This window comes from Phyllostomus discolor, chromosome 1, assembly GCF_004126475.2.
Source record: "Phyllostomus discolor isolate MPI-MPIP mPhyDis1 chromosome 1, mPhyDis1.pri.v3, whole genome shotgun sequence".
Lineage (NCBI taxonomy): Eukaryota > Metazoa > Chordata > Mammalia > Chiroptera > Phyllostomidae > Phyllostomus > Phyllostomus discolor.
The window spans coordinates 144,345,157-144,361,298 of record NC_040903.2 but is presented as its reverse complement, the minus strand read 5'-3'; the positions used below and the strand labels follow the sequence as shown (position 1 = coordinate 144,361,298).

Here is a 16,142-nt window from a genome sequence, read left to right as displayed (position 1 = left end):
GTTTTTAAGGTTCTCCATATCACCTTCTTCATTTTGTTCTTGCCTGATGCACCTGGATCCAGGATATCCCATGTCTCTTCACAATATCACCTGAAAGTCCTCAAGAAATACGCTAAAGAAAAGTGCATGTTTTTATGAGATCCAAGGTCCTGAGCTTATATCTCAAAACATATGCATCTGGCACATTGATGGAAAGGCCTCTGGCTGAGCAAAACCTCCTTTGGAGAGTTGGAACACTAGCACTAGTTGTGAGCTGCACAAGGGGGCCATCTGCAAAATCCAATTCTGCCTAGTTTGGGTAGATAATGAATCAGATCCTGAGATGCTCTAAGGGATCTGGCCAAGACTCCCTAGTGACTATGTAGAAAGAAAAGCCTCCTGAGACCCATTCCCAGCCATCCTGCACTTAGTGAGCATTCAACACGTGGTATTTAGGATCAGTTAAGTTTTATACTGCATTGCACCTGATGGACTCTTTCCACAAATACCGTCCAGACATTGATGCCACTTACAACTCAGGACTCCAAGACCAGAAAATCCTCTCACACCTAGCTAATCCTCCCACCCCCAGCTAATCAGAACAGAAGGACCCCCTCCCTTGTCTGGACCTGAAGAAGCTACTCTGCTATTTCAGACTGAAACCTCCTCCTCTCCTTTTTCCTTTTCCTTCCCTGTTCATTTCTTTCTTCTCCATCTTCTCCCTCTTCCCCACTCCTCTTCCCCTTCTTTTCTTTAAAAATTATTCTGACAGGTGTATCTATACTTTCAAAAGAAAACATTGGTGGGAAAGTTTTTGTCTGCTTGTTTGTTGGTTTGGGTTTTTTGTTTGTTTGTTTTTTCAGAAGATTCCTGAGACATAAAAAAAACCTGTGAAGTCCTCCCCTCACTGGTTCACTCTGTCTCAGGGATATGAAGAGCTTACAATTTATAAGAAACTCAGCTGTTCTGGAAGGCGTTGTGGGCAGCAAAGGGGGAAGGCGGGGGGGCTGGCGCGGTGATGCAGCTGGTATGGGGGCAGTTTCCTTTTCACTCTTTCCTGTTTCCTACTGCATTAAGAACTGAACGAATTTACATCACGAAAGAGTAACTTCTCACCAAAATAATATTACAAGATTATTATTAACTTGTTGTAAAAAAAAATTAAAGAAACAGCTGTAACCTCAACCTGCATAAATTACCACTGTTAACTGTTTAGCATTTATACTTCCCATTTCACCTGAGTAGGTGGACAATAAAAAAAACATAAGCCTAAAGGGTATTAACATTATTTCAAACACAGAACAAGTGTTTCTCAAAGTCACTGCAAAACTAGGTTTTTCTATTCCTTCAAAAAAATCTCTTAATGTAATTAAGTTGAGCTCCTCCCACTTCTGACCTGTGAATAATGGTGAAACCCTCCAGAAATCTCCCTGCAAGGATTTGATCTCCCAGAGATGCTATCAGTTTGAAGCATCCACTGGATAACATAAGTTCCTGAATGGGGACTCCATCAGCAATGATGAATGTCAAGTTTATCCTCACTTCACTTCTAGCACTGGCCCTCCTAGGTAAGAGTCCTGTCCTGCATCCCTAGTTGCCCTTCTGCATGAGACAGCCAGGACAACATTTGGCTGATGTGTGTTTTCTGTTGCAGGGTCCGGGGGAGCAGCCTGGATCAAACCCCAGCTGACAGAAGTACGTGGAACAGAGGGGAAGAGTATGGACCTCCTTTGTAATTACAGCGCTTCATCTGAAGGCTTTGTCAATCTCTACTGGTTTCGACAGTATCCAAACCAGGCACTGGAATATATTCTCTACAGAGGATGGGGGTACTCTGGAAAAGGAGATGCCAGATTTGCTGCAGAAAAGTTTTATTCAAAGAGTACAGCAAAAGAAACAAATTTACACATCAGAAATCTGGTGCCTGCAGACTCTGCCTTGTATTACTGTGCTCTGAGAGAGGCACGCTGGGAGCTCTGTACAGGGCCGCTGTGCAAGAACAACATGCAGGGCAGGAAGGAGAGTGTGGCTCACAGCTTCACACGGGCTTTTTTTTTTTTTCAAGACACAGCATGGTAGTCAGGAGATATTGGAGCAGAAGAGTCCTGCTCTAATTATGTAATAGCTATATAATTGCAAGAAATAAATAGTTTAAGCTTTTGAAATTTCCAGTTCCTGAAATTAGAGATAATAACTCTATAAGCTGTTATGAGACACGGCTTTAACATGTGGGTAAAGGATACCTTTTTTCTCTTTCTCAATAACTGCTTTGGTTTCAAGGGTCCTTTCTCTCGGTATCTAAGGATCTCATTTGTACCACATTGGCAAAAACAATAATAATAATTAAAACCCTAAAAGTACACATCCAGGACCCAGAAAAGGGAGTCATCATGCCCGGGATTAAAGGGCAAGCCCAGCAAGCCCAGCCACTAGAGGACAGGGGACCCTGAGGTGCTCACTCATTCCTCAGCTCCCAGTCATGGGCAGTTGGGCATTTCTCATGATGCGAACAAGAACAGAGATTGGTTCCTCATAAGACTAAAGGAAAGAGGAAAAGATTTGGCATTGGCTGGGGTGGCAGTGGGGTTAAGACAGAGAAATTGCTTTGGTGACTATCATCATGCTTCTGTGGCAGCTCTCACCTTTCCAGGTGGAGATGGGAGGCCAGCTGAGGTGAGTGGAATCCTGGGGCTGAAGGCCTCCTATTGCCATGATTCCACCCACACTTCTAACAGACAGCTCCCATCCAGTCAGGTCTGTGCAAAGGCTAGTGTCTTTGCTTGCACTGGTGTTGATGGCACAGAAAAACGGAAGAAAGACTTAGAGCCTTTCTTAGCACAAAGTCAGCTGCAGCACCAGCACCTTATGGCTTCCAGGCTGTGAACAACAGGCTTCTGCAGTCACAGAGGAGCCTGAACCAGCCTCACAGCCTGATGGGTGACCACACTAGCCAGTATGACAGCCTGGAAATGAGACAGCAAATCAGAGTTTTACCAGTGTTTTCTTCTACCAAAAAGAAAATTGAGTTAAAATAAAGATCAGAAAAAAGTTGTGTTTAGAAAATAATTTTCAAAGTTGTGCTTAAAGCTAACTTTATTAAAAATTGAATATTGGGGAGTGTTGTCACAAAGCATCAGATAATTTAAGGGAAGTAACGTGTAACTTCCCTTAGCTTCAGTTTGTGGGACATTGTTATTTTATATCCTGTTGGTAGTAATATAGTGTATTGGTACAAACCTTTACATAATGAACTACTTGGAAAGGGATTTTAGAATTCATTAAATAGTTCCTCTATTTGATTTATTTCTCAAAATTTACATTAAGCACTCATTTTAAGTAGAAAAACCATGTTTAGACAAGAAAATATTTGTCTAGTGAATATTTCTTAACCATTTAGAGGAATTTGAATGCTGTACAACCATTTGATGAACCATTTGTTAATAAGACTAACAACATGGAAATGCTCTTGCCATCTAGTTAAGTAAAATACCGAGTACATATTTATAAACATGTTAAGCTTACATTCATATTCAATGAGTGCTCTGAGCTGCAAATGTTTTGCAGATATTTTAATCTATTTTCTTTCTTGGTTTTAGTGACATCCCAGTGGGAAGATATTTCAAGTGATTTTTTTCAAAGCTCAGGAGCCTCCAGGAATGGAGGGTTTTCTGTGAACTTGCAGGAAGCAGCCAGGACTGTTCTTCTCTCCATCTCAGCTGTGAGGCCGGGAGACTCAGGGGAGTGCTTTTGTGCACTAGGAATGCCCGTAGTGAAGGGGAACAATAAAAACTGTAAGAACAAAACCTCAGAGCTTGTACCCCACTCACCCACCACAGGGATCAGGTGGGAGACCCACAGACCCTGAACTGAAAGGAAGATCAGAAACTGTGGGCAGCTTGACTGAAGCAGGGAGAGGAAACGGGTAACCGTGTGGGAGGAAAAGCCATCTCCCACTACATGCACTGAACGTTTTCAGCCCACAGGCCTAAAATCAACTCTCACCCTTAAACTTAGCAGATTTCCTTAAAACAGTCTTTTCTCTTAATCTAATTATTTTTATTTTTTCTTTAAACTCCTGATATATTCAAATTGTAAAAGCAATACTGCTGATTGTAATAAATGAAGCAGTAGTGACATATATAAAGAAAATGTTAATCCTCACCCACTCTCTCTCATCCCTATGAGAAAAACAATTAATAACCTGGTGAGAGTCCTTCTCCCCATTCTCCCTGCTGACACAAACACAGACAGACATACAGCCATGTATATAGTGGTTGGCCGCTTTATATGCTTGTTGTTTTTTTATTGATATATCTAGCAGTGTATGAGGGGGAAATCCCAAAAAATAGAATTTATTTATAAAAAATTGAGTATTTATTCTTAATATTTCCACTTCAGTCACCTTCAAAGTACTCTCCATTTTGATGCAATACAAATGGAGACACTTTTTCAACTGCTCAACAGTTTTTGAAATCATTGATTTTGATGCTTTTTGTGCTTCTGCCTTTTGTGTTTTTTGTTTCAACTCTTCCTCATCAGGAAAATGTTTCCCTTTGAGGATTTTTTCTTCCCGTGAAACAACAGAGAAGTGGCTCAGGGAAAGATCTGGTGAATAAAGAGGGGGAGGAGGAGGTCATGCATTTTTGGTCAAAAACTGACCACTCAGAGCAGTGTGGGCAGGTGCACTCGTAAATCACCTGTCATGAAATGCACAAACGTGTTGAAAGAGTCTTCAGAAACAATTCACTGAAGCCAAATGCAGTCCCTTACTGCAACGCCAGCTGGTGCACTGATACAGGTGGGTTCCAGGAACACTCACCTTGCAGAGGAAGCCTGTACTTGCTATAAGCGGCCTACCCTCCAGGAGATATAGTGGGTCACCTCAAAAAACTGGAATTAACTGGAAGTTTTATATATATATATATATATATATATATATATATATATATATATAACTTGGTTTGTTTTTCATATTGAATAATCATAGGAATCCCTAAAGGTCCATAGATATTATTCTAACTCATTTATTTTAAGTAATGTCTAACTATCCACAGTATGGATGAACAATAATCTTTTCAAGCATTTCTTAATAGATAATTCAGTTTTCTCAGGTTAAAAGTATTGCTGTGATAAATGACTATACCTTATATTAGTCATTATACAGTTTATATCTTTAGGATAAATTTCAGAAAGTTGGATTATTGGATCAAAGGATATCTCTATCCTTATTTCTTACAGACATTTTTTTGATTGCTTTCAAATAAAAATATAGTATTTCACACTCTTATTAGTATATATGTGAATTTCCTTTTTCTTTTCTTCTACTAGTTATGATGTGAGCACTCTGTTGTTAAGAACATCAGGATGGAGTATTTAACTGAACCCAATTAATGCTTTTATATAAACTTTTAAGATTCTAGGGGGTGGGAAGTAGAGATCTACTTATCAACTGGGGGCACCTGGTCCAGACTCCATCGACTTCAAGAGTTGAGGTCTGGCAGAGAATGTCAGGTTCTTATGGCAAATATCAAATGCAGGGGAAAGCAGAGCTAAAAGTAGGTGCACTAACCTACATTCTTACCCTTTTATTGAAGCAGTTTTCCATGAATTTCCTATGAGTTATGAATCTGTTTAGTTTCTGAACCAACTCGCTTGAACCTACACCTGTCTCTAATAGGTGCCACAAGGTAGAAGCCCTCACAGCAACAGGCTGTGAAGTGTCCAAGTGTGGGTTTGGTGAGGAAGGGCTTGCCCCTGGGGCTGGTCATTCCTTCCAGGAAAATGCAGGTGAGTGCACTGTAGCCCCTGAAGAAACCACTAACACTATCATGAGATACCTGCCACCCTTTCTAGACAAAGATAAGAACCTCTCCTCCACACCACGGAGCTGGTCACGTAGAGGAAGAGCAGTCTCAACAACCAAGGAGACAAGGCTACTCAGCTTGAAAAAGAGTGAGTGGAGAGTCCCTTACTCTCTCCCACCTGCCTTCCCAACATCTGAGGCAAGGAAAAAGTAGGAAGAGAAATAAGAAAGAAAAAGCAGCATGACATCTGGATCACAAGCATACTATGTGTATACACACATTTGGATTCCTTTAGAATTATCTTTGCTTGGAAAGTCCTAAAGAATACAGGAAAAAGTATAAAGAATGCATAAACACAGGAACCTGTACATGAAGACTTGTCTAAAATGGGACACTATGGCAATTACATTCATTCCCCATATCTAGAAGAGATATATGTTATTACAATATACTTACTGGAAAACATTCCCTCCATACCATCCCCATGAGAGGAGATGCTGACTTTATCATACACTAAATTTCCACACTCAGGTGGGCATAATATTTGATTTGCTATTGCATTTAATTGACCTGTCTGCCTAGTTTTAATTTACAGTTAAAATACTTCTTTCTCCTCTCTCTGTGTCTCTCTTTCTCTCTTTACATTTATGGAACAGAAAATGTGCTTCTTTCAGCCCTTGCTGAGCAGCCTAGTTGGTTAGAATGTCATCCTGATATCAATTTTGTGGGTTCATATTAAGTGAAACAAAAAATCAATGGCTCACCCTCTTCCTCTCTCTCTCTCTAAAAATCAATAAATATAAATTTTAAAAAGAAAACGTTCCCTTTTCTTCCACATTTTCTTTTACCTTTTTTGTTTTTGCATAAGAATAATATATTTTTAAAACTGCTTTCTTGTTATAATCTGTTTTTCAGTAGTGACTTCTCTTCCCTTTTTTTAGGTTTTTCTGGTAGATAAACCAGATGACATTTGCAGATGACATTTTGGTAGATAAACCAAACATGCAGATGACATTTTAACTCTTTCATTCCAATTCTTATGCTTCTCACTATCTTCTCTGGGCTGACAGCATTATCTAGTCGCCCCAACACAGTGTTGGATAGGGGTAAAGTGACAGGACATCATGGTCTTTCCCCGAACTTTAGCAGGAAACCTTCTAGCATTTCTGCATAAGAAGGTGCTGAATTGGGAATGTGGCATATGCATTTTATGCTCTGGAATTAATTATTAACTCTTTTTTAGTGTTTTTAAAATCAAAGTGTTGTATTTTGTTACATGACGTATCTGCATCAATGGAATTGATCCTATGATCTTTCTTCTTAGCTCTTATGTTAGTTATTAAGCTACTTACTCTTTTTTAAATATGTATTTATTACATTCACCCTCACTCAAGGATATGTTTATTGATTTGAGAGAGAGAGGATGGGAGAGACAGAAAGAGAGAGAGAGAGATGCATCAATGCGAGAGATAAAAATCAATCAGTTGCCCTCCATACACACCCCCACCGGAGATCAAATTCACACCCTTTCGTTGTATTGGACGACAGTCCAACCAGCTGAGCCAGCTGCCAGGGAAAACTATTTCCTCTTAACTGCGAATACTTTGTTCCTGTATTTTGCTTCTCATTGTGGTAAATGCTGATGCTTATCATGCACTGCCCCCTAGAGTTAGTTTTATACATGTTTTTTAGTCTCCTCAACTATATAATCAGCATATTGTATTTTGTATATTTTATTAGACATCCCAAAGGGTTAAGGTGAATAAACGTTACATAACAAACACTCAACATTTATTGTTGACCTGCTACAACCCTTGTCTGTCATTGTCTGGGAAAGTTGTTAATCACCTCTCACTAGGTACATTCCTGCTGGTGATGATCTGGAAGTTCAACATCACCACATCTGAGACAGGGGAGAAGACAATTCCAAGGGAAATTCTCATGTAAATGTTACTCCTTCCAAACAACTAGAACAACTCCTTCTCTTTTCAGACTAAATTTCTTTTCTTTGAAAACATTCCTAAGTGTCCTCATCAGTAGTGAGAAAATCTTAAGCCACCTAGGTTTGCTGGCATCTCTGCAGTGCCAGACTTGACATGATTTGATACTGTTAGGACTGAGAAAAAGAACAATTGTATACCCAGAAAAGTGTAGTAATTTGCAAAAAACCAGCTGCTCTGGCGACTGCCCCATATGCCTGCTCTTTTCTCTTAAGCAGCAATGAGAGGACAGGAGAGGGTAGAGCACAATTCATCTCAGGCCTGCACCTCTGAGGGGGTGCTAACTCCAGTCTGAGCTTCAGTTACACTGGGCTCCAGGGGCAAAGCTAGAAGGAGCAGCCTCCCTATTTTACATCACTTCATGTATAAAGAAGAATGGAAGACAGATATACACAATTAACAGGAAAGAAGATCACAGCTCTTTACTCATCACAGACTTTCAGCCTCTTACCTCAGGCCCACAGTAAGAAATGAAGGGAGGGAAGGATGGCAATAGGCTTGCTAGAGCCAAGTTTATCCAGGAAATGTAGCTGAGAAAATGTGGTTACGTAGGTTCCTGTAGTCACCAGAGTCAGGACCGGATGCATAGAATAGAGGAGCATATTCTTCCCTAGTCTCTAGTCTTCTTGAATCCCAAATCCTTGCTGAAAATATAGGAGACCATAAAACACAGTTTCATATATCTAATACATAAAATATGAGAAGTTACTAGAATCTGAATAGATGCCCATATCTACATGTAAGAAATACTTAGATATTTGCAAAAACATTAGCATTCTCATAGTTAGCAGACACAAGATTGATCTGTCAAAGTTGAGAATGTATTTTTAAAAAGGGTGTTATAGGTCCTTTCTTTATGTTTTTGGAGAGAATTTGGGAGAGGTCTAACTCTTTTGACTAATTTTAAACTGTTCAGGTTAAGAAATTTAACAAAGAACAGTGGACCCTAACCAGAAACATCCAGTTCTTTTCCCAACCTTTTATTTATGCCCCTCAGAATGCAGCACAGAGTCATTCAGGCAAAGGACCCGCACAGAGGTCCATGAAGGTGAGGAGAGTGAGGAGGGAGCACCAGGCACTAAGAATATTCAGACAGTCATCCCCAGAGACCATTTTGAGACTATGTTTTGTTGTCTATCTTTTTGTTTTCTTTTTTTCCCTCTCTGTGTGTTCTAATTTCCTTTAACTGATCATAATGAGTTACCTTGTACTAAGGAGGAAATGGAAAAAAAAATTTTAATAGAAAAAGTTCAGACCACATGGGGGCAGTGTTTCTTCAATTGACAGAAGTGACTGCCTGGAAGCTGCAACTCTAAGCAGGAGCAGCCAGAGAGTATTTTCAATGACGGCCTTAATGTCACAAGTGAGTTTTTGATTGGCTGTGACAAGAGAATGAAGATCACAAGGGGTGTCCACACAAACAGGAGCAGAAGAATCTGGAGCAGAGATCAAAGCCCACTGAACTTGGCCAGTTCCAAGCCTCCTAACTGAATCCTCAGAGGCTCCAGGAAGAAGCAAGAATGGAGATTCCCCTGGGAGCTTCACTGATGCTCCTGTGTGTGCAGCTAACCTGTGAGTGAGGGGGAGTGAAAGAGAGTGAGAGGGGTGGGAAGGGCCAAGCAAGACAAATGGGACCCCTCTGCTGATGAAATATACCAGGATTCCAGGGACAATCTGGGCTTTATTCTAAGGAATATAAAACAGCCAAGGGGAACAAAAAGCAGTTCCTTATGCACAAAAACCTCTTCACTCTCCTGAACAGGGGCAAACCAACAAGCACAGGTGGAACAGAGCCCAGCTTTCCTGAAAGTCCAGGAAGGAGAGAGCTTCACACTGAACTGTAGTTACACAGATAGCAATTTCGATTTCTTCCAGTGGTTTAGGCAGGATCCTGGGGAAGGCCTCAGCAACCTGATACAAATGCAATCAAATGAGAAGGAGAAGATCAGCAGAGAACTCACAGCCAGGCTTGACACGGAAGGCCGGCACTTTTCCCTGCACGTGAGGGATTCCCTGCTCCCTGACTTCACCACGTTCCTGTGTGCAGCAAGCACACAGTGCGGCACCTGCCCCTGCACCTGCACCTGCACCTAAACCCTGCAGAGCCCTGCACTGCCCCCTATAAGGACTCCAGGACACTGATTGTACCTTTGTTCTGAGCAAAGGGAAAAGTGGGGGGCTTTTTATAGCAAAATGTCAAATATTTTTTACTTGAAACCACATGCACAGGGATAAATAATGTTGTCAAATACCATCTAATGTATTTTGTTTCTCAGTGTGAAGTTCTTACTCTGTTAAAACTAGTCCAACAACGTGAGGATTAATATCAAAAAGGACTGAGCATGAAAAGAACAAAGTAAAATTCTTTCCATTGAACTCCTTTGTAGACTTTTACAAATATTTTGAAAATACAGTATCTTAAAAGACATGACCATCAACTTCAATAATGAAATAAAATATATTTTGAAATTCTGAAAAGACTGACATATAAGGTCAAGTACTAAAACCTGGGGGAAACTGGTAAAAATTTTATGAAGAACACCATGAAAAGAGAGCACAATATGACAGCTATTCTGGTTCCTCCTTAAGAGGCGGAAAAGGTCAACCAGACGACTGGAGAAGAGTCAAAGGGGTGTGACCAGAGGTTATCAACAGCGAGTCTTTGAAAAATCCCAGGATCCTGTCTTTTCTAAGGTCAGAACCCTGGGCAGGTAGAGTGGGAGGAGGATGAGTCACACTCAGGGTGACCATGAACTGAAGGGAAATTGTGCTTGGGCACAAGTTGTTGGGATCCTTATGTTTTACATCCATCCCCACTGGAGAGCATTGCCTGCAGAGGAAGCACTGAGCAACCACGTGAGCAGGACAATCTGTCCAGAGGATGTCACCAGCCTCTGTCCACTTCAGTGCTTAAACAATAGACCTGTGACCAGATTAGCAAAGGTGACAGAATACAGGTTCTCTGTTAGCCCAGAAGAATGCTTTTCTCTCACCAAGCTGGATGTGGCTGCTTCTGCTGCCAAAAGTTCAACTTGTCAGCAGTAGATATCACACTGAGCTTTCAATATAGAATCCCCCTTCAAGGAAATCTCCAGCCACTTGTTGGAAAGTAGATTACATTGGACCACTTCCACCCTGGAGGTGACAGGCCTCTTTTATTACCCAAGGACTTATCTGGGTGTGAGTTTGCCTTCCCTCCCACACGGCCACACACAGCAGCACAAACTGAGGGCTCAGAGTGTCTGACTGATCATCAAAGGATTTCCCGTCCCTCCGCATCAACAGACCCACTTTGTAACACGAAGGTGGGACAGTGGGTGTGTGACCATTGGATATATATACTGACCCTACTACATAGACTGTTATCCACCAACCACTAGTCTAACAGAGTGTGGAATAACAACAAAGGCTCAGCTGAAGCAGGAGAGGGTGGGGAGCTATTCTTCAAGATGGTCCTGAGGTCCTAAAGCAGCCCTCAGTCAGCAGTGGACAGTGAGTTCATGGATTGTTCCAGCACCTTCACCTCACTTGGGAAAACTCCAGAGGGCATGCTATCCTGAATCCCAGACCTACCCTTCTGGGTTAAGCTCCAATTGCCCACAGTAATAACTGGTTGATGACAACACCTTGCATTGGCTTTCTTCCCTTCCCTCATTCACTTCCTACTGTTCTTTGATAGAATCACTTGCACACAAACTGCTTACACAAATCCTCATATTGGAAATGACTTTTGGAGATCCAAAACAAAGCTATAGGAATTCAAATCATAAGACAAGAATGGAGATGATCTAGAAGAAATTCTGTTGTCTCTTCTTCCATTGCTATCAAACTGGGTTTGGGGGCACAAGACATTCTTGCAGCCTCATTCCGGGCTGGTCCCAGCTCTCACGACTCCCTGCACACCTGAGTGGAGAGGCTAAGCCCCTAACCACTGTGTCATGGAGAACCATGCTGCTCAGACAGTACCTGGTGTAACAGGACCCCATCAGCATGGCTAAGGATCCAACTCTGGATCCAACTCCATCAATCCCTTTGGAAATGCAAAATGCTAGTGATTCATGGTATGTTTTCTTTAAAAAAGAGTTTTGTTCACAATATTGTCTCAAAATGGAATAAGAGGTGAGAGCAATTCTTAATGAGTAGTTTGAGGTAATTTATACTGATGAGAACTCTTGCAATAGTTCTTCAGAGTTTCCTAATTCAGCACCAACAAGGACTTATTTTCTTTAAGTGTCTGAGGGAAAATAGGCTCAACTGGAGATGAGGTGAACAGCTTCTGCTCTAGTCAGTGCTCTTTTCACTCATAAAAATCTTTTTTCATTCTTTATTTTGAGAATTTATAAAAATATGAAAATTGAAAATGTAACTACAACAAATGTCTTCTTATTGCCCATAATTAATTGTTCACATATATCATAGTTGCTTTGTCAGATTTATTTGAAAAAGGAAAGAAAACTTAGAGTATGCCATTGTTACAAATGAAACCTGTCACTTCTGCTTGACATTGCAGGTCCCAACTCCTCTCCAAGATTAGGTCTTGTCACAAATTAATTTGCCAGCTCCTTCCTCTGTATTTTCCTCCTGGAATAAAAGAACTCAGAAAACATTATTTGCTTTCATTTAAAATTATAATCAAGGGTGTATTTTCTGAAAGACCAAAAAGTGTTGGGAAAACTCCTCACTGAGACACTGTCCCCCTCCCACCTGTGACAGTGTTTCCTGTCATTAGCACAGAGAAGCATCAGGAGCAGAACAGAGCACAGACTTCTCACTCTGCAGGAGAGCTGTCAGCATGATGGCTGCTACCTTGATGTGGGCAGCCATGGTCTCTGCTTGTCTGGGTAAGGAAGGTGTAGGTCTTCATTTACAATGTTTTCCAATGGGGCTCAGAAGCAAAAAGAGGTTAACAGCACAGGACCTGCATGCCTCACAGAGCCCAGCTATGGGGAGCCCAAAAGTTGACAGGTTCTACCTGAGGTTTGGGTCAAGAAGAGAAAGGCAGGTGGGGATGGGAGCCAGCTGTGAGCCTGCCTGCTCTGTCTGTCTGGTGTCACACCCAGTGTAGTCAGTCCTTTCTGTCTTCCTCCCCACAGGATCCAGCATGGCCCAGATGGTCACTCAGCCTCAACCAGAAATGTCTGTGCAAGAGACAGAGACTGTGACCCTGGCCTGCTCCTATGACACCAGTGACAGGGATTACTATTTGTTCTGGTACAAACAGCCTCCCAGTGGGCAGATGATTCTCATTATCCGCCAAGAAGCTTATAAGGAACAAAATGCAACGAATAATCGCTTCTCTGCGAACTTCCAGAAAGCAAGCAAACACTTTGGCCTCAGGATCTCAGACTCCCAGCTGGAGGATGCAGCAATGTATTTCTGTGCTCTCATGGAGGCACAGTGAGATGAGTGACAGGGAGAGGCGTACAGAAACCTCAGACCACAGCACTGGTGTCAGGAGGGGAGGGGAGAAGTGGTTGGGGAAACAGGAACATAGAAAATCATTGTCTTCTTTTGGGAATAAAAGCTCCTTCTGTCTGAGTATAAGAAACAAAGGAAGATGAATGTCTACAATCTGTAATCCTTTAAAAAATAATAGCATGTGTAGTGTCTTCTGGTGTTACAAAATATCTTCATACATATATCACATGTAAACATCATATACCTTTGTATGGTGTGTGTGACAGACTACACTTCCTGAGCACTTCTTTTTTCCAAAACATCTTTATAATTTACATGAGAGCAACATACTTCCAAGAATCCTAAATTTTACCATTTTGGTAATTGAAGCCTTTGTTAAAAATATATTTTCAATTTTATTGTCCCATCCATGTCCCAGACTGAATCTCCACAGAACAAAAGACCCATGTTTCAACACAACATGTGTGACAGTAGAGGCTTAACTAGGAAAGGATCTGCTGGTCCATCCTCAAACCTAAAAAACGACCTATGCCCTGGTACCTAGGGCAGATGATCTAGAAGAAATGATGGAATGGCCTGTTAAAGGCTCAGCTAAGAAGCCACTCAGGGGCAACTCCTAGTGATTGGAATGTTATTCTGCAGGAAGCTATCTTATTTATTGAGCCAATGGTTGATATATGGGTACTTTCATCATCTAACCTAAAATATACAAGTTTAGAAACTAACAAATGAATGTGGACTAGACTCTTCGGATGTCACTCCCATAACCCACTCAGAATTTGCCATTTCTTTTCCACAACTTAGTCTGTGGCATTAGAGAGGTCTAGTTCCCAGAGGATGAAGGCTTTTACCACAAGGTTCAGTAAGGGTTCCAGCAAAACTATGGACATGACCTAGGTGTCTTTGAAGTTGTGCCAATGGTCCAACAAGCAAAAAAAGAATTATTAGACTTGGAGGGGTAACTGACCCTGATTGCTATGAAGAAACAGGTTATTGTCACCCAGTGAGGGTGGGGAGGAATATGTCTGTAGTTTCAGTAATTCATATTGGGTATTTCCACACCCCATAGAAACAGCACGTGGCAGTTGTTGCTTCAAGGCCTGAAAAGATCAAAGTGATAAAGACCTGAGATCCTTCACTGATGAAGAGTCTGGGGCACCCCATCAGTCAAGCAAGCTAACTCTGCTCAAGTGCTATCAGGGGAAATCTGGAGAGTGTGGAGGAAGAGGGAGAAGATGGCTATCATACAGCTTTGATACCTGTTAAAGTGTGGCCTGAACCTCATGTCCAGCAACTCTCCTGTTTGAAGTGTTTTAAATACATTGCAGCCATCCACAACCTTGAAGACTCAGTAACACAGTGAAAAAATACATGGGACAAGTATGCATTTCAGTAGTGTAAGAGCACATGTAACTCAATATCTCATCCAAATGCCTACCTCTAATTTTATCAATAGCTGCAGTAGACAATTCTGTGGACTCTCAGCCTCATCCCAGAGATCATCCAACACTAGGTATGTGGCATACATTGCAACGTTTACCTTCTACCCCACAGCCTTCTCCGACTCCTCAGGAGTGCACTCAGCCTACAAGGAGAGGGAATTACCAACCCTGCTGGCAAGCACTAACCAGTGATGAAAGAGGACTGGTAAATGGACTAGCTGCTTGAGTTCCAGCTGATAATCCTGAAAGGAATTCTGTGTCCTTCTTGGGAGATCCTGGCAGAATCGAGCCTTAATGTTGCTCTACATAATTTCTTCCTCTCTCTTCTACACCCTTTTTGGAAGATCCTAGCATATCAACCCCCAGTCTTTCCCTATGCATTTTCTGACTCTTGCTCCCTAAGATCCATTCCTATATAAACTAACTTCACCTCAGTCCTTGTTTCAGGGTCTATTTTGAGGAAAAACAAAATTAAAATAGAGATTCTTTGAAAACTGAATAGAAAAATAGCAAAAGAGTTCAAGGTGAACCTTATGGATTGCTAGTAAGATCAGATGGGTGCTTGAGTAATTCATTGGTAAAGTAAGAGATGTCACCTTATCTTTCAAAATAATGGTGAGATAGATCACATTTACAAAACTCCAATCTCTGTACATGTGTTGGCATATCTTTTGGCTGCACAAAAACTTTATCTAACAAATCTAAATTTTCTGCATCTGCTCAACCTCTACCATTTTAAAGTGTATTCTTACTTCTTCCCAAAATATGCCTCTATTCCAGTTAGTCTGTTCTTCTTCCTCACGCATACACACTTTAAGCCCTTGAAGTTCTTTTCAGGGTATTCCACTCACTCAAATTTCCCTTTCATGTGCATTTCACACTGGTCAAATCATAAACACTTTAAAGCTCTAGCTTGTCCAAAGCTTCTTCTCTAGATGAGGAGCCTTGAATTCCTTCTGTTCCAATGTCATACATGAATCTGAACCCAACAATCTGATTCTTAGTGACTCCCCTTCCTGAAGCATTTGCTGTTGTTTCAAGTTACCAAACTTTCCTTCCCAAATACATTACAGACTCCATAAGGACAGAACTTTACCTTGTATACATCATTATTTCTTAATGCTCTTGACACAGGGTTAGGCACATAATAAGAATTCAATAAACCCTGAGGGTTTGCTTAAAGTTTATTTTATAATCATCATGTATTCATGAACGAATGTTAAGAGTAAAAAAATTATATGGCCCAACAGTCACAGAAAGTGTTTTTGAGAAGGTAAACCATAATAAAAGTTTGAATTCTGAAAGCAGTGATAAAGGGAAGAATAGAGTACATTTAAATAATCAAGGTCCTGTTGATGACAAGAAAAGGTATATATAGAACCCTAAAGATTCCAACAACAAAAAAACTACTAGAACTGATAAATGAATTCTCTAAAGTAGCAAGATGCAAAAGAAATATTCAGAAATAGATGAATTTCTACACACCCATAATGAACTAT

The 16,142-nt window shown here is 41.0% G+C and overlaps 2 gene segments (V, D, J or C); both read left to right on the top strand.

Annotated features, from left to right (window-relative positions):
* The first annotated feature begins 1,415 nt into the window (after positions 1-1,415).
* On the top strand, positions 1,416-2,058 carry LOC118498164. The segment is given in 2 exon segments: positions 1,416-1,547; positions 1,634-2,058. Coding segments are annotated over 2 exon segments (495 nt in total).
* A 10,514-nt stretch (positions 2,059-12,572) lies between these two features.
* Positions 12,573-13,330, top strand: LOC114492094. The segment is given in 2 exon segments: positions 12,573-12,624; positions 12,877-13,330. Coding segments are annotated over 2 exon segments (357 nt in total).
* Positions 13,331-16,142: the final 2,812 nt, after the last annotated feature.